Genomic DNA, 23,670 nt, shown 5'->3' with positions numbered 1-23,670 from the left:
CCCTGATTGAGAAATTATGCTTAGCATTATATTTCACTGCCAATAAATTGAGACACTACATGTTGCCTTGCCATATCCATATAATCGCCAAGACAAATGTGATCAAGTATATAATGTGCAAGCTAATGCTAACTAGAAGAATTGGAAAGTGGATTCTAGCATTGTCAGAGTTCAGTTTCCAATATGTACCCCAAAGGGCAGTAAATGGGCAAGCAATTGCAAACTTCCTAGTTGAGCACCAAAAGCCCGAAGAAAAGCTAATCAATATCCTTAGAACCTTGGAGGTGGCTAGCCTTTGGATCCTGCCCAGCCAAGCTCAGTTGGGCAAAAAGAAATGGATACAGCAAGAAGTAAAAAGGATAACCAGCTTATGGATCACTCCTTGGAGGTTGTATTTCGATAGATCATGCACACAACATGTTGCAGGAGCTGAAGTTGTCATCATTGACCCCAAGGGATTCCAGCATTACTACTCATTTCTTTTAGATTATAAGGACACTACCATTAATAGAGCTGAGTATGAAGCATTGATCATTGGTTTAGAAATCGTAATGGAGTTTGGGGCAGTTGAAGTAGAAATATATGGTGATTCTAAGCTAATAATTAATCAATTAAATTAAGAGTACAAGTGTAAACACATCACAATGGCAAAATATTACCTAGCACCTACTCAATTATTGGGATATTGGGGTAATGAAGTAGTAATTAGCCATATTCCCAGAGAATCAAACTTAATTGCCAATAAAAGGGTGTAGATAGCTTATGGAGCATAAGTTGAAGAAGAAGTACCTGAAATGAGAATAGAGATTCAAAGGAAAAGTCTTTTCTCTATCTTTGAAAGAGAATTCATCTTGGATATGATGATTGAAAAGCCTGAGATAGAGAACTGAAGGACATTCATCATCCAATACTTGAAAAACCTTTTTCTTCCCACTAGTAAGAAGATCAGACAACAAGCAACTAGATTTGTTATGCGGGATAAGACTTTGTTGAGGAAAACCCCAGATGGATTTATGTTGAAATGTTTAGGCTTGGAAGAATCAATGAGGGTGATAACTGAGGTGCATGAAGGCATCTGTGGAGCATATTAAGAAGGAACGAAGATGAGGTGGTTGCTGAGAAGATATGGCCACTTTTGGCCTAACATGGAGAAAGATTGTAAAGCTTATGCTAGAGGACATGAAGATTGCCAAAGACATAGACCACTCCAACACATACCATCAGTACCTTTGAATCCAGTAGTAAAGCCATGACCTTTCAAAAGGTGGGCTATAAACTTTGTCGGGCAAATATATCTAGCTTCTAGCAAGGGGCATACCTTCATAATTGTAGCAACTAATTACTTTACTAAGTGGGCATGAGGCTTTAGTTGTGAAAACCATTAATTCAGCTATTGTGAAGAAGTTCATTGAGACCAAAATCTTACACAGATATGGAGTGCCTGAAATGATTACAAACAGGGGGCTATCATTTATTTCAAAAGAAGTTGAAGAGTTTGTTGCTAAGTTCAAGATAAAAATGATCTAGTTTAGTCGATATTATCCCTAATCTAATGGTCAAGCAAAAGCTAGCAACAAGATATTAGTGAACATCATTAAAAGAGTGGTGGCAAATAGCCCAAAAAGATGGTGTGAGAAGTTGGGAGATGCTCTTTGGGCTTATAAAACTTCAAAGAAAGCAAGAACTGGGACTACTCCTTATGCATTAACATTCGAGCAAGATGTAGTGCTTCCAATGGAGATCAATGTGAGTTCTATAAGGCTTCAAAACCAATTTGGTCTACCCAGTGATGAATTTGTTCAAGCTATGTGCCAAGGGATTAGAGACTTGGATGTTGGCCGAATTGAAGCTCTGAACAAGATCCAAGAAGGGAAAAGGGTTGTTGCCTGAGCCTACAATAAGAAAGTCAAATTTAAGACTTTTGAAGAATGAGAGCTAGTATGGAAGGCAGTTTTGCCCTTGGGAGCTCAAGTCAGAGGATTTGGGAAATTGAGTCCAGGCCATTTTACAATTGCCAAAGTCTTGGACAGAGGAGGATATTACTTGACTGATTTAGAAGGGAATTCACAGAAGCACCCAGTCAATGCTAAATTCCTTAAGAAGTATCACCCAACTATGTGGGATGCAAGAGATTGTTATATTGATGAAGAGTGATACTTAGGGGTGTTTTCTGAAGTTCTTTATGTTTTAAAAAAAAAGTTACTTCGGATAAGTGATAGCCAAAAATAAATAAACAAGTAAAGAAACACAAATATGAAAGTCATTTTATTTGATAAGTAATAGAGTATAAGAGCCTTGATCTACAGGCTTACATCCCTAGCTAAAGCAGTTATCCTAGAACAGTAAGTCTGCATTATAGTAAAAATGTGACTTGGTTCTTCTAAGGCTATATTGTTGTTAGCTAGTTGGGCTTCTAAGTCTTCCACCTCTTGGTTGACAGTCTTCACCTTCTCGATCTTTTTGTATAGTTTGCTGGAAATGGTCATCTGCTCATCCTTCAAAACAAAGATTTGTTCTTCTAGCTTCTGGATCTTTGAGGCTACCACAATAATCTGGTCCTTTATAGGTGAACCCTCATCCACTAGCTGCTGCAGTGTAGTTGAGGTCCGAGTATGCTTTTCCTTGTAGCACATCACCATGTTGGCTTGCCTCTCAGCCCGAATGTGTTGTTCCCTCAGAGCCCTCAGGTTCTCAAAGAATGAGAGGAATGATTCATACTACACCTTGGTTATCAATTGTGATTGATACAACTTAGTGAAGGATTTCTCAGTTTCTTGAAGGGTCTTGAGACTGAAAAAGAAAGTAAAGTCCCTCTGCATCCATTCCCTGAAAATCATGCATTGTTCTTTAAGATAAGTGGCACTTAAGGGATCCTAGCTTGGTCCTAATTTTCCTGAACTCTCTCACTAGTTTAGGCAAGGAAGCCATGGCTGGAAAGGAAGCCAGGGGAGGAAGAAGCACACCAGCACCCTCATAAGCACCAGCAACAGTGGCAACCTTAACAGAGATGGAGGGATCAGTAACAGCAGCAACTTTCTAAGGCCAAGGGATTGGAATCCCTGAAGCTCCAGTAGCCCAATGAGGTTCCACCCTACTCATAACGGGCTGGGAAGACTGGCCCGAGCCCTCACCAAAAGCCTATTAAAACATAAGGAAGACGGGTTAATGAAGCAATCTTAACCCAAGTTAAGAAATGACAAGACTGAGAACACGTTTATACCTTAGGAGTACTTTGTGCTCGCGATGAGGGTTGGTTGTTGTAGTTGCTTTGGAGGAAGTTGGCTGGCCTACTGGAGTCAAAGCTTGGGAAACCTTGGGTATAATCACCTCTGAGACAATAGGTATCTCAGTAACTATAGGCTCCCCAACTGTTGGCTCTAGAAGGGTGGTAGCCTCTAGCAAAGGAGAAGGCTAGCAAAAGGCAAAAAGAAAAACATAAGTTCAAAAATAAAAGATATTAATAAAGCTTAAAATTACTTAAGGAAGAAAACTTACAAGGTTGCTGTCATCTTCCACGAAGTGGACCATTTCCCCAGTTGTGGGATCAAATTGGGAAGTAGGGGTCACCACTATTACTAGAGAAATAGGAAAGGAAAAAAGAGTTCGTGTTCGTCCAACTGAGGGCTCAGCCCGAGAAGGAGGAATGCGTATAGATCAGGCTGGAGATGAAAAAGGTTTGGCCTATGAAGCCTCTTATGCTTTGGAAGCCTATAATGAAGAACAACAAAACTAATTCAGTATAAGAAGTTAACTTCAAAAATAATAATTAAGGATTAACAGTTTAAGAGCATTACCTTCAACTTCTCCAAGGTTTTGGAGATGGCCTCTATATCACTTTGGTCCTCCTCCTCACCTGCCTTCATCTCTTTAGAAGGAGAATCAAGCTTCTTGTTGACAATAAGTCCTAATTACAAGAAAGAACATATTCAGCTCAAAATTTAAGAGAAAAAGACTATATGAAGAAAGATCAAGTTTGAATCACTTACTGGCAAACTTCTATTTTTTCCTGCCAGCTCCAGCTGGAAAGGCAGGAAGAGCTTGAGAGACTTAGGACGTCTATGACCTTGTCCTCTTCTTGGTAGGAATGGCTCTGGGAGCAGAGAGATCATGCTTGGCCTTGGACCCCTTTTCGAGCTCAGAATCAGAAGAATCCACGACGTTAAGTCTTGCCCGAGAATGAGCCCTAGTTTCAGCTTCAAGCCTAGCCTCTGTCTCTGAGTCACTTAACATGGCATAAATATTTTCAATATCCTCAGGGGTATGGATGAAGCTTGCTTCTTTCCCAGCCACCTCTATAGCAGCCTCTTAAAATACCAAGGCATCAACAGCCTTTTCTTCTTGCCCAACCTCAGCTTCACCAAGAGTGCCTTAGGCTGCAAGATTAAAGAAAGAGCTAGCAATCACAACTATGGGATAATAAATTAGAGAAATAGACAACAATGCAGGGTACCTATCAGCAGAAGTTGGTTTTTGTGGTTGATGGCCTCTCTCAAGCCATCAACCTATTCTTTCTTAGGCAAGGCTTTGAAAAACACTTGCCTGAATAGCCTGCCATGGGGTTCTCTAATGTCTCCATCATACTTCTTGCACCATTTAGCTTCCCATCAAGTAGTGAATAAAGTAGTGCACTCGAAGTTGAAAGTTGCAAGCTTATGGGCTATCTTTGTGATCACCTCTAGGTTGCGTCTTCTCACCCAAAATGTAGCCCCTGGAAACTAATGGAAGTAATAGGAAGTCCCACATTGGACTGAGTCAAAAAAAGGAACTAAGATTACTTGTCTAAACCCCAGTTGCCTACCACAAAAGTTGGGGTGGTAGACTTCTAGCCAGCGCTCATAGCCCATTCGATCACTTCTGACTCCCCAGGCTAGGTCCCTCTGTTGGATACAGCTGATGAATTTCTCCTTGTAAAAGTTGTTGGCATATTCACCAAAGAACTCTTAGAAAAGGTGATCTGAGAACCAATAGTACCTCCTAAACACAGAGGCACCTCACTCAAGATTAGCCCGAGCCTTGCAAACTCTGAAGAAGTAGAGACAGGCCAAAATTGAGTGGTTGGTGGGAAGAGCGGCTGCCAAAATTTGGGCTGAAGCCACTCCTTCTGGAAATTCAAAGTTTGGAGCCCGAAACTCTAGAAAGTATCATTGGAGCCAGAGTTGCACCATCTAGGTAGCTTTATTGATATTGGTCTCGAAAGGCTAGCCCTTTGTCATCTCATAGAGGAGATGGTAGAGATGTGCTAGGATGAAGGGGCCAATGACAACGTCATCAAATGAGTGTAGAGCCTCCACCAGAGGGATCCACTCTAGCTTCACTCCTTTGAATTTGTTGGGAAACACATGCTTGTTCAACAAGTACAAAATGAAGTAAATGTGCTCCTAAGCTGGGTTAGCAATAAGGGAACTTGGGTTGAACATCTTCTGGGTGAATGGGATGAAGCCTGCGAATGAGGTCCTATAGGCCTTGAAGGCAGTGGGGTTGTACTCCAAATTGGTGACAGACTGGGAAGTCTCTAAGCCTTTAGTGGCAGGACGTGAGGGCGCTGACTAGTTATGTATGATGTCCACACACCTGCCCGATGGTCTTAAACCGAAGACATGAGCCATATCCAGAATGGTGAAAGACATGTGACCCATTATGAAGTTGAAGGTATTGGTCAAGGTGTTCCAGAATAGAAGAGTTGTTGATAGGAGCTCATGCTTGATGGAGACAGTAACCTTGGACATCATAATTAACTTGTAGATGCCATTTGCCATCCACTTCTTCTTCTAGATGGGCTCTATTTCGTCCACCCACTTCGACCAAGCTACGTCAATCATAGAAGGAAAGGCCCTCTTAAAGTTCGACCATTTTGCAGCAGAAATGCTCTCATCAGCTTCATAGGGGTTAAGGGTAAGCCACTCCTTAGCGGGCATGTTGTTTTCCACAACAATTGGAACCTTGGAGTTCCAGGCAGGTCCTAGTAAGTGTACTCCACCTTTTTCTAAAAAGATAGGGAGTTGAAGGCCAGCCCAAAAATGATGAAGGCCATTCAGACAGCAGCGGAGATTGACGATGCCATCTCCAAACTCGTAGGCAGAACGAGATTTGGGAGCCATTGTTGAAATTGGAGAATGGAGAAGGTAACTGGAGTTAAGTTAAAAAGCAATTGAGAATTTGGGAAAGTCTGTTTGCACTAGAAATCAAGATTGTGGAAGGTGTTGCCCGAAAATAGTAAAGTGGGTGTTATGTAACGAGCAGTTAGTTAACGTTTAAAAGTCGTGGGTTAGTGCAAGGGTTTATTTAAAAATGGCTAAGGTAATTGGTGCTGATACCCAATTATGGCAAGCATTCAATTTTAATCATTATCAATGTCTTGATTAGCAGACTTAATAATGATTAAATGGGGCATTGTTTGGGTTGAAATAATTAATAATGGGCTTAACATATGGAAGGCCCAAGCTCACAAAAGCCTCTTGACTCTGGGTTGATTGAAGCATAGCCCAAGATGGATTTAAAAACCATTTCCGGCGATTAATAGGCAGCAACCCTATAATGGAAGTGACAAGTGACAGGGGGCCACTCACCTCCAGCAAAAGGTGCTTTTCTTTGACATGGGTGGGTAAATAACAAAAGCAGATGATGACTCGTGTCTAAGAACTACACTCAAGCATAACTCTCTGGAGGGGAGAACTTGGCATTCGTTCTAAGAAGTCTATAAAAGTAGTAAAGAAAGCAAGCATAACTCTCTCTCAACCAATCAAACAACTACACTCAACTCAGCATTCCAATAGCTCCATATCAGAAAGCTTTAGTTTGTTCAGCATTCACCTTTGTAGGACCACCATAAAAAGTTATCTTTTGTCAGTTTTAGAAGCTTTGCTATCTTCCTTTGTGTTGTAGTATCGAATCCCTTTAGTGAGCCTAGCTTATATTTCATTTTCCAAGTCTTCAACCTCTGTAAAATACAAGGAAAAGTGGCTGCAAGAGGACGAACCTTGCCTGACAAGGTTGTAATCTTGCCCGAATCTTCTTTATTTGTACTTATATAAAGTAGATCTGTTATTTATGCATCATTCATTAGATCCCATGCTATTTTCAAACACTTTTGTTCAAGTCTCATCTTTGGTTAATCTTGACAAAGTTCATTAATCTGGTTTCTTTGTTGTTCACTTAAACTGGTAACTAAACAAATAACTGGAAGGGTCTTGAACTCCCCTTACTTGGACATACATATTTATGAGATAAAAGTCCTTGCTTACAAGGCAAGAAAAGGACTTTATACAGATTTAACCCATCTATGAACAATCTGATCAAACTAAGAAGTCGAAATAACTTGTGGCACAAGTAATTGACCTATTTACATAACTGACAAGACAATATGTTATACAAAGATAACAGTGACACGCTCAGACTCGTATTAGCTTTGATTGTGAGCCTCAAGGCCTAACAAAGATTACAAAGGCACCACTCAAACTAATAACAAACTTCTATTGCAGTACACCAAGTTACAAACCTTGCCTAACATGCAAGACCCAAGGAAGTTGTGCGACGGACGGATTTAGCCCGAACACAAGAGTTACGGACCGACCTACAAAACTAGTTTCATAAGCCTCCCTAGGACACAAAACTAGTTTCATAAGCCCCCCATAGGACACAAAACTACCATCACGGATAAGATTAGAGTCTTGTACAACTTTAGTTCATACAACCTAGACAAAACACGACTGCTAGAAACTAACCGGCACCAGTGACAAAACGGACCTTGACAAAACACGACTATTAACACCACCAGTGACAAAACGGACCTCAAGACTGATTCAGCAGTAGAACATGACTTCCTTCACATTTTCCTTGATCTCTGAAAAGGCACGGAACGTCACACCACCAGCACCCCTGGCACCCCCAGCCGTAGATCCGGTACTAGAACCTCCATCAGAATACTCGCCCTTAATGTAGTATCGTCCACGGAAGGCAGCCAAATGAGCATAGTATGCAGGAGGAACTGCATGAAAGAACGGAAACATCAGTGGTGCAATCAGGAAAAAGCATAATTTCTGAAAACATATATACAAATCCAACTCAAATACGTACCAATGGAAACTGAACGAGTGCACCTTGCATACCTGAAAATTCACATGCCAAACGATTAGAAGTTAGCAAACAAAATGTTATCAAACGATTAGAAGTTAGCAAACAAAATGTTATCTTCAAATTGGCATCGTACAAGTGCAAAAGCCAGAGAAAGAATTGAAATTATTGTCTGCTTACGTATAGCATAGGTTGTTCGTTAGCATTTGCAAGGCATCAGGGGTGAATTTGTTCTCATCAAATAAGACATGGTAATGTGCAGGCCTACTAGTTCCCTACGCGAACAGAAGATAACAATCCAAACTTTAGCACAACAAAAAATGGTATCATATTTAGCAGTGAATAGAACATATACATCCTCAGAAGAGGGCAATGAAACTACCGCTAAAAACGGAATTGGCACATATAAATCCACAACACAAATGGTACCCGAATGCCAGCATGACTGTTGAGATAGAAGTCAAACTCCGTCGGATGACAAATCTGGGTGTCAATGACAGTGCCTAGACAACATAAAGTGAGAGTTAATGCACAAAACGGAAAAGAATCAAATTAATATATCTCAATGCATCTAAATTTGTAACCTGGTTGAATATTGCCACTCTGATCAGTCTTCCGATGATCAGTAGGGAATAGGCGAGTATGATGCCTTCTCTGCACCACAACAAAAGTAACTGGTGGTAGATATCCCTCCTGAAGCGATTGACAAGCCTGAAAATCTAGTAACACACATTAGATAAAGTCGCTTGTCTTATAAAATAATTCTAGAATTCAAGTAGTCAGCATACCTTTCTTATAGAATCCATTTCATACAGCAGAAGTTGACTAAATTGCCCTTCACAAACTCCATCTCTGTCAAACAAACATCAAAGCAAATATTAGCGGAGTGTTGTGTAATTTTCCTTGACCACAGAACAAACAATTATTACCTGAAGTAGATAATTCTCTCTGGTTTTAGGCCAGTTGCTTGTCGAAATGCTATTAAATGCTCCCTAGCATAATGAAAATAATCATGTTAAGAAAATACACTCACAACTATTATCTATAAAAAAAATAGAAACAATAACAAAAGAAGGTGCATGTTGACCCAATTACCTGATCATTCCTCCAGCAACCAGACCTCTGCTAGGGTCCTGTTTAATACTATAAAGATCTTGGATTATTTCTTCACGGTGAGCCTGTGCAGAAACAATTCCTCGGTACTTAGTGACCTCTGGCCAATCCATGGACGCCACCACCTGAAAGTATAAATTAACAGGTTAGCACATTATGCATTTTAATTAAAATGAAATCAAAATAGAAGACAGAAACTTACAGCTGCAACTGACGGACGGTTGCAATTCCATGATTGCGGATGGGTAACATCCGCACCAAAGATGATTGTGGGAATGTCACTAACCAGAGGAATCCTTCTTTGAATGGCGTCTGTTAGAACAGTGTTCCTTCCACCAACCTACAACAGTTTTAAATGTTGTCTCAATATTTCAATGCTAATAGAAGACAGCAAGTTATGTGAGAGACAATACATAAAGAACAAACGCAATAAGTAATGTGACAGACAATACAAAAAAAGGAACCTTCACATTTATCTTGAGTGACAAATTTTCTAGGTATTGTTTTCTGAGCTTTGATGCTGCCCTAGGCCGACAGCACTGAGATACAATTCCTAACTCAGTTTCACATATTCGTTTTATCATACCTGAAAGCATTTCATATGTCAGATTTTAAACATGATTTTCTTGAAATACAATGTTTTTAGATTGCTACTCACCATATGATCCAGGGACATCAGGCAAAATGATAATTAACAACTGAAGAGGCTTTCCCTTATGTCCACTTTCTTCAAGTTTCTTCCTAGACATCTTATGGATATCTCTGAGCACCCTCTCTATTTGCCCAGGATGAGCTGATTGATGAGGAATTAAAGGTTGCGGATGGAAATGCTACGAAGATAAACAATTTGGTTAGGAAAAGAACAAAAACAATTCAATGCAAAAAGAGGAGAGAGTTAAGAAAGGGAGTCGTACCACTCCCTTGCTGTTGCACATGTTGACCAAATCATCACAAAATCGGAAGTTAAAACTTGGGTCCAATCGGGAGAGATTGACACATGCCCAGAAATCTACTCGACCACCATTAACCATTTTCTACAGAACCAGAATAAATTAAAAATAATCAGAAATCAAATTTCTAACAAGAAAAATGTTTTAATTTTGGTGCTGCATCACATATCACAAAAGCAGTAAAAGACAGTATTTTAAATTGTTTACAAATCCATAATAAATATGAACAAGTGAAGTTACTGGCTGCAAAGACTCTTACATTGCAAAAATCTTGTGTAACTAACCTCAAAACACATCAAAGATTTCAAATTTATGCAATGGAATTCAACATACACAGATCCATCTAAACAAATGAAAAACCAATACCATACCTTGTTGATCATATTCCAATGCCCCATTCGTGGATTTTCAGACTTCTCACGACCAGCGTCATGGTATTTCAGCTGTTGTCATCAATTCAAACACCAGCAAAGAAAACAAGATGAATAAAAGAACAGTTGAGATGAATAAAAGAACACTTGCACTATTCAAACGAGTTTGGAAACAAATAATTACCGTAGGTGGCGGCAGAACACGAGCATTAACTAAAGCCATATCTTCTTTTATTTTCATTCCAAATTCCCGCTGGATAAGCTCATCCTTATTGTAACCATTGTATTTAACCATCTGCACAGATGCGGAAACAAGATGAAAGCCATCTGGATTAGAAAAAGAGTTCCATTGATTGAAAGATGAAATCACATTCAGACCTGGTTTATACTTAGCTCCCTGTCTCCAGGGCGTTGACAAGTTAATCTCAGAAGAGCTGTTACTTGTCTCTCATTCAGCTTCCTAGTGTACCTCTGCCGAGCAACAATGGAACAAAGCTGCCAAAAAGGTAAATAAGTAAATTATCTCCTCAAGCAAGCTACCGTACTTAAAACAGAAACATGCTAGGAAATAAAATGGTTAAGAAGTCAAGAAAGGAACCTCCATAGGCAAATAAACAGGGTTTGAATCACTCCCAGATTGAAGCGCAGGCATTGCCACATCCCATAGCACAATATTGTACCTCTCACGATAATACTGTACTACTGAAGTTCTAGTTTTATCGTCTAGAGTGAACCTAAAACGCATAGATGGATAATAAGTTATGAATGTTCTATTACCATTGAACACCGTTGTAACTCAATTTGATTTTCTTTCCATATTTACCCTTTATGATGTATGACATTGCAAATTCAATCAAAATAGTTCAATCGAAAATAAGATAATGAGCATGAAAATTCCAGTTCTACATTTCAAGCGAATCAAGTACCACAACAATCTATATACATATAAACAAGACATAAGCGTAAATGTAAAGATTACAAGACTCACGCTAACTTGCTCAACGGTTCCACTGAGACCCCGGTGATTTTATAAGATATATTCTGACGATAAGAAAGTGCTACATGGACCCCCTTTAAGGCCTTTTTCACCTATAAGTAACAGAATGCCAATCAGTTTTGCTCAAGACAAATATTTTTAAGTAACCATTTGTGGACAAACGGGGGTAAGGCTAGCCGACATTCACCTCTCCCAGACCCTGCGTAAAACGGGAGCCTTGTGCACTGGGTACGACCTTTTTTAACCATTTGTGGACAAACATAAGTAAATACATAGAACTCTGAATAATTTAGTCTATGTGGACATCTACACCCGATCCAAAGGAAGTGAATCCAAAAGGAACAAGTCAATTCAAAATAAAAGCAAATGATTACACGCTACGCAGCTTCAAAATCGAATGAGTATAAATACTAACAAATCTACATAAATATAACCTGTAACTAGTATATATAACTTGTACTTTCGTTGTATTTTGTTCATATAGCTTTACTTTTAGATGAGTAGCCTAACAAAACTGCATGAAACAAATCGAAATATAAATGGAGAATACCTTCAAACGATCACAATCAGGCAAAGGCCTTGACAGTTCTCTGTAGTTCAAAAGTTTTTTCACAAACTCAGTTACAAGAATAGGTTCATAAAATGCTTTGGCAGTGACATCTGCAAATATATGAATAAAAAAAGTTAGTCACAACCATAGTTGCCAGCTACAGAGAGCAGTTCGAGTTTGCAGTTCGGTTCGGGTATGGAATTTGCTAGTAACCTATAATACTCTTCGCCAGAGATAGACATAGACATTACAATATTTAATTTGGTTTGTTCTACATTCGTTAAACAATGTAAATTGGTTTGATTGTAAAAATATTTATAACTATACATTTTACAATTATATGTTATAGTTATTATTTATTGTAAGCAATTATAGTGAGTGGGTCACATGGAAGGCAGCACAGCGCCCCACCAACAAGAAATTTTTCAGGGTTCTGGGTACAAATGACAGTTGGTGTTCCAATGAAAACAAACACGCAGCTTTTCCTATTTTAATTAAATTACAGTCTTAAAAATCTATAACAGTGGACCCCGAAAACTGGAAAAGATAATCTCCGTCAGACTCTTCATCTTTGTAGTCTAAAAGAGGAGAAAAGGCATCCAAAAAATTGCTCTTATCTAGTTTTGAAATCCCTGTTCTAAAAAACCCCGACTAGCGCCGCCATCCCCGATTAATCTCTTTGCGTTTAAAAATTAAGAAACGACGCTTAGATTTGCTTAGGCACCCGCCTAAATCCGCCTACACACCCACTTAGGTCACAACTCTCAATTATACAGAAAGATAAATAACTTTGATTTTGCCTTTTTTTTAATAAATTGTAAGAGACTTGTTGAATACTTGAATAAACACTTATTATATTATGATTCCCCATGTTTATAATATGTTCTAATACTTTTTAATTTATATGTCATTCTATTTTTCAATTTTTGTATCCCGATACAATTTTATATTTTTTTAAGTATAAATAAGTACTTATTTATACGATATATAATAAGTTTATTTAAATCCGACTAATCCTCCTAAGCCCCAAGCTGCTGCCTGACTAGCGCCTAATGTCTTTTACAGCTTTGTTTGAAATAAAGTCATCCAGATTGCTTGCCATGTGCAATGGCCTACTCCTCCATCGTTAATTTCTCAGTTGACAATAGGTTCTTTGTGATTTGTTATTCTTTTATGTGTATTTCTGGGGTTTTATTTTCTTCTTCTGGATTTTTATATTCTGATTTCATGAAGCCAAAGCAAGGAGTATTGAATGATTTATGCTTGAGAAAAAAATGCATCGCAGTGGATTGGCACTGATTTCATCAAATTTCTCAACGTAGTTAAACAATTTTCAATTCTCATTGAAATCCGGTAGAAATTAACCTTCTCTAATTTCTTTACTTTGGATTAAATATATTTCTTTGAAAACCAAATGGCCCAAAGAACACAGTCAAAACAACTGTACAACACAAAGAAACTAAAACCTGGAGTAATTGTTCATAAAATGCAGTACTAGATTGGTGTCTCCAAAGGAGGACAAGGAAGGCCATCGGAACGAAGGACGAGGACCAAAGATAATTACGTTGAAATGTTATCGACGGGACAGAAATTTGACGGAGTTTCTTTTCTCTTTGGTTTTGGGGACACCGTTTAATAATTTAAGAATGCAATTTAATTGAAAAATGCAAGCATCACATGTATGCTTTTCATTCGTTTAAACACCAGATGTAATCTATACCCGCTACCCTGAAAATTTTCTCCACATGAGCTCCTAATATATCATTCCTTCATTAATCAAAATGCTAGGTGGTGCAACTTGAATGAACAACAATTAAAAAATAATAATAGAAAAGAGTTAGAGTTAGAGTTGGTTTGACTTTGTCATATGGGAATGGACCTGGCAATTTCATGCACGACCCATTAACTCGATATGAAACAACACAAAAATAACAAGTTTTGGGTCAACACGTTAACTAATCAGGTCATTATTAAGTTAACCATTAAGAACCTGTTAAAAATGGTCTACATGCGGGTAACCCGCTTCAACTTGGTAAGAATAATGTTAGTTTGGTAATTTTCACCCATCAACGGTTAACGGTCATGGGTGTCAACGTTGGCCGCTCATTATGAATATTTTAATGTAATTTGATTTTTCCTTAAAATATCAAGGCACATTAAAACATTCATAATAATTAATTTACAAGTGTGAAAAATGTGAAAAAAAATATGTTTGATCGCATCCTCTACGGTTGGACAATGGGTACATTGCCGTTTGAATTTTTAAAACCCTCCAAACCTCGTGAACATTGTTTTTAGGGGAGTTCAAAATAAATAAAAATTTCATAATTATTTATGTACATGGTTAGATTGTCATTTGGATTTTTTAACCCTTCAAACCAATAGTGTATTTGTTTTAGTGCAAAATTAATAATAATTCATAATAATTAATGTGTAAGTGAAAAATGTAAACAAAAATACACACACACACACACACACACACACACACACACACACACACACACACACACAAGCACTCTCGTAATGACAAGATCTACAACTTTCATGAAGGGGTTAACTCCGAAATTCGACATCATAATCCACAAACCCTAGATTTATATTTAACTGTCGATTGTCATTTACGTTTACTCTTCATTCTTCAAGATTTCGTTTTCTTTTTCATATTTCCTTTTTTTGAAAACAAGATCTTTTAGTTGATGCAGAAAGATGAATGGTTCAGATCATTGATATCACGCTATGATATTTCCAATTAACTGATATATGAGTCGATGCTATATAATTTCTAAACACTTCATAAACTTTGATCAATATTTTCACCAACTGTAAAAATTTGAACGTGATATCAACGATCTAAACCTTTTATCTTTCTGCATGCTAAAACATCATGTTTTAAAATAAGATAAAAAATATGAAAAAACGAAAATCTGATCAAAAGAATAATGAGTGTTTGCAAACGATAATCGACGATAAAATACAAATTTTGTGTTTATGGATTATGGTGTCGAATTTCGGAGTTGACCCTCCACAAAAGTTGTAGAGCTTGTTAGTAGGGTGTTAAAAATCCAAACACTATTCATTAATTTTTATATTTTCTAATTTCCTTTGGCATGAAAAAAAATCAAATTACATTAAAAATTCATAATAATTAGTTTACAAGTGTGAAAAATGTGAAAAAATTTGCACACGCTCATGACTGCATCCTTTCTGCTTTGACAATGGGTACATTGTCATTTGAATTTTTAAACCCCTCGTAAACAGTGTTTTTATGTGGAGTTGAAAATGTGTAATAATTTATAATAATTAACTTATAAATGCAGAAAATGTGAAAAAAATTGTTAACATTCATGATCAAGTCCTCTACACTTTGACGATGGTTACATCGTCGTTTACACTTTTAGGGCGTGTTTGTTTGGCCTCGCTAAGTTTCATTAGACTAGACTGGATTAGATATTGGTGTAAGCATGTGTTTGTTATAGGCAGGACTAAGTTTAATGGGACAAAGGAGGACTCGCCTCAACTAAGTCCCTCACTAAGAGGTCTTAGTGAGACCCTCCAAAAACAATAAGGATTGCTAGTCCTCTCTCCCTCGTTTGCAAGCAGCGAACCCAGTCATTCTCCTTCGTGCATGAGTAAAAGCTGCAACCCCCTTCTCTAATGACCAAAGCAAAGACAACTCTCGCCGATCTCCACCGTCTCGCAAACCCAGCGCCGATTTAGGGTCTTCCACCATCTGGGTTGACCCGAACACGACAAAGACGGATCTTTTGCTATCTTGGACCACACGCACATCGCTTTCTCAACCTCACAAATGCCTAAATTTTCACCCTTACCTAACACCTGCTTCCGTTGATTCTCCCCTACCAATCACGTTCCGTCACAAGATTTCAGCGAACCGTGATCTGAATTTGTGCGACAGATAAGGTGAGCAGTTAGTAGGAATTGGGAATTTTGAAAGGTGTTTGGTTGGTGAGAAAATTAATAGAGAAAACGAAGGAGAAAATGGAATGGCAATTAGTAGGAATTGGAGATTTTGAAATGTGAATTTATACAAATGGGAATGCCATGAAAGCATGGTTAATGAAGGAAAAACAATTTGTGTGTCTAAATTGGAGAGCTTTGTAAAGCATGGTTGATGTAGGCAAAGAGGATTAAGATTTCGAGAGGGAGATAGGAAATTCTAGAAAGTTAGAAACAAAGGGAAAAAAAATAGAATTAATAATAAAATATTAATAGATATCAATTAAATAATATAATTTGAGAGTCTGTTAATAATCTTGCTTCTTAGTCCGACACTGCACCAAACACTTCACTAAGTCAGTCCAGTTTAGTCTAATCTAAGCCAGTCCAACTTAGTTCCTGAAACTAGTCCAGTCCAAGATAATCTAGTGTAACAAACGCATCCCTAGGGTTTAGGGTTTTAAGAGGCGTTTATTTGCCCTCACTAAAGTTCATTAGACTGGACAAGACTTGTCCAGTCCCGTGTTTGTTCCCCACAAGGACTAGATTGTCAAGTCCCGTGTTTGTTCTCTGCAAGGACTAGATTTAATGAGACTAACTCACTCTCGCCTCAACTAAAGCAGGGGCTAGCCAATCTTAGCGAGACCTCCGAAAACCATGGGACTAACTAAGACTGTCTTCTCTCTCGTCCTTGTTATGCTTGACAACCACTCAGTACGACTCCTCGTCATCTCCGACCACTCACTTTGCTAGATCGATCGTTAACTTTCCGATTCGACTCTCTTTTAGATCTGTTTCACAACCAATTTTCACATAAGATATACCAAATTGAAGCTGGGAGTGAGGGAATTACAATTCTACCTAAATTGAGGCCAAAAGGTGGTCGAAGGTAGTCAAAAAATAGGCTAGAAGTCTCGGCCTGTTTGGGTTTCTTCAAATCCATGACAAATTCGAGCATCCAAAGGTCGAATCTAGGTTTAGGAATGGTGAAGAGTTTGTTGGCGGTGCTAACATCATCCAATTCAACGAGGTTTGATCGAAAAACTCGTCGTAAAACCTCCAACTCATCAAGAAAAATAGAGCCATGAGGTTCCGCTCGAATAGTGTAGAGCTAGCGAAAGATAGAAACTAGAATCGAGAAGGAGTTGGATGGGAAAAAAAAAAGATAGAAGAATGGAATCGAGAGGTCCAACTTGAGGAAGAAGAGAGTGGGACGGAGAACAGAGAAAAAGATGGAGAGAGTGGAATAGAGAAGGGGGAAAAGGAGAAAAATATAGGATAATAATGGAATATTAATAATTATGAACTAAATGATACAATGTAAAGTTTGTTAATTATCCTGCTTCGTAGTCTGACACTGCATCAAATGCTTTACTTAGTTGGTCCAGCATAGTCAATTCTATGTCAATCCAACTTAGTCCCTAAAGCTAGTTCAATCTAAGATAGTCCGGTGCAATAAGCGCATCTTAGGGTTTAAAGTGTGTAGAAACTAATTTAGTGACAAGGCGCTATGTAGATACTAATTTAGTATGATGTTTTTCATTTGATTATTTATTGAAGCAAAATATATTTTATTTACCTATTAACAGGTCGAGTCATATTCGAGTTCGGATCAGATCATATTACCCATACATTTGACTAATTTGACACAACACCATCTATTAAAATATAGGGTCTGTAACAAACACGGCAAACAAGACACGATCACCAGGTATACGTGGGAGTTGAAGAGAGAAACTTATTTTCTCTCTTCTTCGCTGGAACTAAGAACAGCAGAGAGCAGCTCTGCGTTCTCCTCCCAAGTTCAAAACAAAAAATTTCAAAGGTATGATCTTAATCCTCTGATTTTGCCGACTTTTGAAAGGTACAATCTTAAACCACCAAAATTACCACCGAATCGATTCGTCCGTATCAATTCATAATTCGAATGCTCTTTCACTGTATTCAGCAACTATGGAAACAAAACTCTTGTTACTTAACTTCATATGATTATTAGAACGTGGAAATTTTGGTCAATGCATTACCTATATTGAGTGCAAGCCCAAACTGAGTCATCCTTAGACTCTGGTAAAAGCCTCTCCAGTATTCCAGACCCTCAACAAAATCACCTTTCTGCCCAAGCTCAACGTCAAAAAAAGACCTCCCAACAACAGTGTACCTATGATACAAATTACAACAGTCAAAACAGTTATTAGTGAGGAAACAACACATACAAGGAGAAAATCAATCTTATGCCCTTCTACCAAATAGACTTTTACTTTTCAGAAGTTGTGGCCCTAAGAACAACATCCAGAACTTGAAGTACGCCTTGAGGCGACTCATGTTGTTGGCTTCGTAGAAACTGTTGCAGCTGATGCAGGTCGGGTTTGCTAGCCAACTTGAGAGTGACCTTGAACTCTTGGTCCCTCCTGTAGCCAGTCAAATACAAAGAAGAAACCATTAAAAAACCGCAAGAAACAATAACAAAGTCTTATCCCACTACATAGGAAAAATATCACAACAAATAAAACAAAACATATTAAAATGAATAAAAAAAGGACATTAAACAAGACAAAAACATACAAAAATGAACGAGCAGCAACAGCCGAACCCTCTCTCTCGGCCAACTTTACCACAAACTCTTTCGAGGCAAATGGTAAGGGCCCTGCTGTATAAATACTTTTCATGCCATCATAAGCTGGGATTCTCTTGCCCAGGTGGGACTCCTTGTAAAGTTTTACGAGCTGCTTAATGACATCTTTGTTGATCTTTTTCGATGCAACTTTAGGGGTAATCGACACCTACAACAACCAAATGAAATCATAAGACACCTCACAACCACATAACCTATTGATGAACACCTTCCTAGATCAAATTTACAAAACCCCTTTGAAAACCCTTTTTTAAGAAAAATATTTAGGTCAACTTTAAATAGAGAGAATAAATTTTACAAAAGCATATGACTTGCTTTTGACTCAGAAAAATGTTTTGGGAACGCAAAATTACCTTCCATTATGTAATAGTTTCTAGGTTTTATGTAATTAGTCCCATTCTAATATCCCTCAAATAAAGCTTATTTGATGGACATCTTGTGATGAACATTTCATAAGTTTTTTCAATGATCCGAATCATCTATATTTTAATTCATCTTTCATAGATCATCCTTGCAAAACAAAAAAAGGTCGTACCCAGTGCACAAGGCTCCCGCTTTACGCAGGGTCTGGGAGAGGTGAATGTCGGCTAGCCTTACCCCCATTTATGGAGAGGCTGCTCCCAAGTCTCGAACCCGAGACCTACCGCTCATGGGCGAAGGCACTTGCCATCGCACCAAGTATGACCTCTCCTTGCAAAACAAAAAAAAAAAAAAAAAAAAAAGGCAAATCTAACACTGTTACGAGTTCCAATCATAGTAGAGTAAATAAATGAATATGGTTCTTCAAATAAACACCAAACGACTATCATTTAATCCAACGGTCATATAGTTTAAGATCTGGGTGATTTTCGTACAAATATTTTTGAGAAAAAACCTTAATGATTGATGATTGAATTGTTGAAATACATTAAGAATGAGCGCTAAAGGACGGATATATTTTTGATATATGCATGAAGAGAGAGAACTGCCATTGACGAAATTAAAGCAAGACTAATGAAAGGGTGTGTTGACGGAGAATTTTTTTAGGGTTCCGGGCTTAAATGTCGGGTGGTGTTCGGGACCTATGAAAATTAGACAGCTGGATTTTTTATCCATTTCTTATTAAAACAAACCCTTAAAAGTTGAAACCGTCAGCCCAGGACCAATCAAGGTATTAAATATCGATAATATCGGAAATATCAGTAGTCCGAAAACACGGAAATATTGATGGAAATATCGGGATAATATCGATATCGATAAAAATAATATGGAAACCACGGAAATTGTAAGAAAAACTTGGAAATTTTTATTGAAACTTTGCAGGATGTTTATTTAGTCAATTATCTATTAGTTTATCACAGAAAAATTGGAAGGAAATGCATTGCATGATGGATTTAACATTATCAAGTTGATTATATAGCGAGCTGGCAAACATTGTGGGTGTAGAAAATATGTAGTAATTAAAGAAAGAAGTTTAAACACACCATAATCATTTATATATAATGAATTAGTACAATATTTTACACTTTATACATTGCATGGTAAGATACATGAGTGACTTAGTACCACATAGAGTTCCTATGAGGTTCAAAAATTTTCACTATCTTCATCATCTCTATGTGTAGAGTGAGTGTATTGTGAAGAGTAGTCATCAAATGATAAATCCCCAAAATAATTTTGCATGTATTGGGAATATTATAAATATGTGATATGGTTCAATCCCGCTCACATACGTCCTATAGATTAGTCACTTTTAGGTTTTAATTTATTTACATTTTTCACATCACTACATTTTATGGCTTCGTCACATTCCAGGTGTCGGCCAACACATCACGATTCAGGTGTCTAGGTGGACATTCCGGGTCGGGGTGTGTCTTAGGTTATGACATCCTATCCCGCGATTTATCGTATTTTATTCTTAGTAATAGTGAAATTACCAAAATACGATGCCACGTAGGCCTTTCACGTGGACCTCAATTTTCCCTTCATTTTTCCACTCTTATTTTACTATTCTTGAGTAATTCTCATTTTTACGAGCATGTAGCTGTAAACGGAACTCAATTCGGAGTTATAACGAACAAGTTATGCTCGAAAATGTGTAAAAATATCTGAGGCGAATTCAAACTCGAAATTCTTGTGCAGTGTGCCACTGCTTTGGTTTGATTTTCTGAATAGCCTTGTGGGTTGTGTACGTTGGAAACCAAGAAAGTTGGTTTAAGTGTGCAGCAAGTGGACAATTTAATATTGTTTTATTTGGTTTTGAAAATCCACATTTTTGTGCCATCATCCATCAGACATCATTTCTTTCCCATTTTTTAAAATATATTTTCTTTCTCTCCCACAATCTCACATATCTCTCTCTCTCCCTCTCTCTTTTACACACTCACACACGCCATATCCCATCACTTTTCCCTCACATCTCTCTCCCTCACGGTTCCATTTTCCCCCATTTTCCCTCATTTATGCTGATTCTTTCCCTCTCTTCCCACTTACTTCCATTCATTTCTCTTTCTTTCATTTCCTTTCATCTGCAACTCTCCTTCCCAGAGTAGACAGACAGACATGCACACAAATTTAACATCACACACGCAAACACACAGAGACCTCTGTTTCTCTCTCTCGATCCTTCTATATTCTCTCCATTCTCCACTCCCACACACACACACAGAGATCTCTCGATCTCTCTTCTCCCTTCTCCCACACACACACCACGGCCTTCTGCTCCTCCCTCTCCTTTCTCTCTGCACCGAGACCCACATGCACCTCTCCTTTCTCTATGCACCGAGACCCACACGCACACCATCGCACTTGCTCCAGCGAGTTTCACGGCAAACGGACGTTATAAAAATGTTCCTCTCGTCTTCTATTTCATTTTCATACCTAGATCGGAGTCTAGGGGGCTGTTTTACAGTTTGCCGGAGCTGTAGAAGCTCCGGCGTTCGTCTCCAACTGCACAGTTCCGAAATTTTGCGATAATATCGCAATATTTTGACGAAAACCCTTTGGATACCTATTAAAATATCGGTCCGGCGAAAAACCAATAATATCGGCGATATATCGCCGATATTATCGGCATTTTGTTCCTTGGGACCAATATCTTTTAACTCTGTTAAATTCGTATGTTGTCGTCAATAATCTTGGTATTCCGTCTTGTCCGTCTGTTCCTGACGTATTGTCGAGTACTCAAAGGAGGAAGAACATAAGAAATTAGAGTCAGATCCAGAGGACATGTCATTGGAATCACAATGCTCCAGCAACCCCAGTTGCCGGTGGAACCACAATGAGATCCTAAACGACATCTCTTGCAAAATTGACTACTCTCGACTCAGTAGAAATCATGAGCTTTTATGTACAACAAAGTCAGTGGTTTTGTGGGTATTTTGGGCATTAACATTATCAATGGTTATTTGTTGTTGTGTTGTTGAGTAATTGATGTGTTTGTGAAATGAAATTGCTCTTAATTCTTCTCACTAATAGCTATTCTACCTTGATATAATGTGATTGATCTTGTACTTGCAGTAGATTATATCATCGGTGGCGATTTCAATTTTCAATTTTCAACTTCAGTTTCAATTTCAATGGCGCAACGCAGACTGCTGAGAAACCCCGTGGTGGTTGGGGATGGTCGCCCTTACCCATTATTTGTAGGCAGTGCTGTCCAGAAACCTACGCTCCAATTTCTTTGTGCATCTTTGAGGACTCCACTTTTTCCTCTCATCTGGAATTGTTAGACGTTCATGGGTTTCTCAAATGGTTTATCATCTATTAAAAAACTCGAATCAAGTACAAAACAAAAAATTTCTCATATTCTTTTTTCAATTTTTAACTATTTCATTAGTTTCTATCAATTAAGAATTTTAGGGTTTCTCTATTCAATTAACTACAAAGATTTTTGTCCATTTTAAGGGGTTAGTTTTCACTCAACTTCGTGGGTTCTATCAATTAGGGATTTTGGATTTCACACACACACTTTGAGAGCTTGAAGAAAAAAAAATATGAAAAACAATTTAGGGTGTATCAGAAAATAATTTTATTTTTTAAATTCATATATGACCTAAATAGTCATTTCATAATATGATATATGTTATTTAAAAATAAATTATGTAAAATTTATTCAACAATATGTTGTGTTAATAAAAAAAATTCAAAAATAAACTGTAAAATGCAGAAAGAACAGATCAACACAGGAAAATACGAACGAAAAGGAATAACTGCAAAAAGAAAAAAAAAAGGAAGGAGGCTTACATCGTAGTGATGGAGATCTCTCGCTCTAACCTCCACTAGGAAGTGGTTGGCCCTGACTTGGACCTTCTCGCCGACCTTCCCGTAGCCAGGCCTAGCCGGACACACGGCGGGCTTCGACGACGACGGTGGCGGGGCGGTCAGCATCAGTTTCTGCTCCAACTCACAGATGAGAGGGGCCTGCGTCCAGCTGGAAGACGACTGAGCGGGCGCCAGTCCGCGAGAAACCGGTGTTTGAGCCAACGGTGCCGGCGAGGGAGTTTGAGCCGCAGTCGGAGCGGCAACGACTCCAGGATAACCATAGCTAGGGTCCGATTCGGACTGAAACGACGGTGCAGCACCGGTGTTTCGTACCCAACCACGGCCTCTGTCTCCTCTACCGCAATTAAAAGGCGGGGCGTCCGAGCCGTACGAGGGTTCTGAATGACGGCCTCGGCCTCGGCCTCGGCCGCGTTGAGACATCGCGTCTCTGTGCGCTCTGGATTTGAGAGAGAGAAAGTGAGGTTTTTAGAGAGTGAAAGGAGGAGTGCGCAGAGTGAGAATAGGTGGGAAAAGGGCGGAGCAATTGCTTTAGACTTGCTGATGAAGACTTCGGGGGGTTGAAAAGGAAAAGGAAAAGAAAAAGGAAAAGAAAAGGAAAAGGAGAAAAAGGGAAATGAGTGGAAAGAGAGAGTCTGTTAATTGACTATAAAAAATAAAAAATAAAAAAGAGTGGACAGAGAGCGTCTGTTAATTGACTATTTTGCCCTTCCGTTGTTTTTCATACCCCCCGTGAAATTAGGGGAATTAATATGGGATCAGGCTCGAAG

The 23,670-nt window shown here is 38.4% G+C and overlaps 1 protein-coding gene across 1 annotated transcript; it reads right to left on the bottom strand.

Annotated features, from left to right (window-relative positions):
- Window positions 1-7,315: 7,315 nt before the first annotated feature.
- On the bottom strand, window positions 7,316-23,448 carry LOC126615656 (protein argonaute 5-like). The gene is made up of 22 exons (XM_050283521.1): window positions 22,865-23,448; window positions 18,571-18,788; window positions 18,267-18,416; window positions 18,033-18,166; window positions 12,052-12,161; window positions 11,493-11,593; window positions 11,103-11,238; window positions 10,883-10,999; window positions 10,689-10,799; window positions 10,505-10,576; window positions 10,098-10,217; window positions 9,842-10,013; window positions 9,648-9,769; window positions 9,386-9,523; window positions 9,166-9,308; window positions 9,000-9,062; window positions 8,859-8,922; window positions 8,655-8,781; window positions 8,500-8,573; window positions 8,251-8,345; window positions 8,074-8,105; window positions 7,316-7,984 (listed from the first exon to the last, which is right to left on the bottom strand). Exons 1-22 carry the CDS (start codon window positions 23,321-23,323, stop codon window positions 7,800-7,802), a joined length of 2,943 nt encoding a protein of 980 aa, XP_050139478.1. The 5' UTR covers window positions 23,324-23,448; the 3' UTR covers window positions 7,316-7,799.
- Between the last annotated feature and the right edge of the window lie 222 nt (window positions 23,449-23,670).

The sequence above is a fragment of the Malus sylvestris genome, chromosome 3 (genome assembly GCF_916048215.2).
Source record: "Malus sylvestris chromosome 3, drMalSylv7.2, whole genome shotgun sequence".
Lineage (NCBI taxonomy): Eukaryota > Viridiplantae > Streptophyta > Magnoliopsida > Rosales > Rosaceae > Malus > Malus sylvestris.
The sequence above is the reverse complement of the archived record's forward strand: the minus strand, read 5'-3'. Positions and strand labels throughout refer to the sequence as shown.

Bases quoted from the DNA above. Each gene is read 5' to 3' on its own strand.
- LOC126615656 (XM_050283521.1), bottom strand. From the start codon at position 23,323: ATGTCTCAACGCGGCCGAGGCCGAGGCCGAGGCCGTCATTCAGAACCC. The intron at 18,789-22,864 runs GTAAGCCTCCTT...TGGTTGTTGTAG, and splicing joins GAGATCTCCATCACTACGAT to GTGTCGATTACCCCTAAAGT. The intron at 10,800-10,882 runs GTCTGAATGTGA...GCATCTGTGCAG, and splicing joins GGGAGCTAAGTATAAACCAG to ATGGTTAAATACAATGGTTA.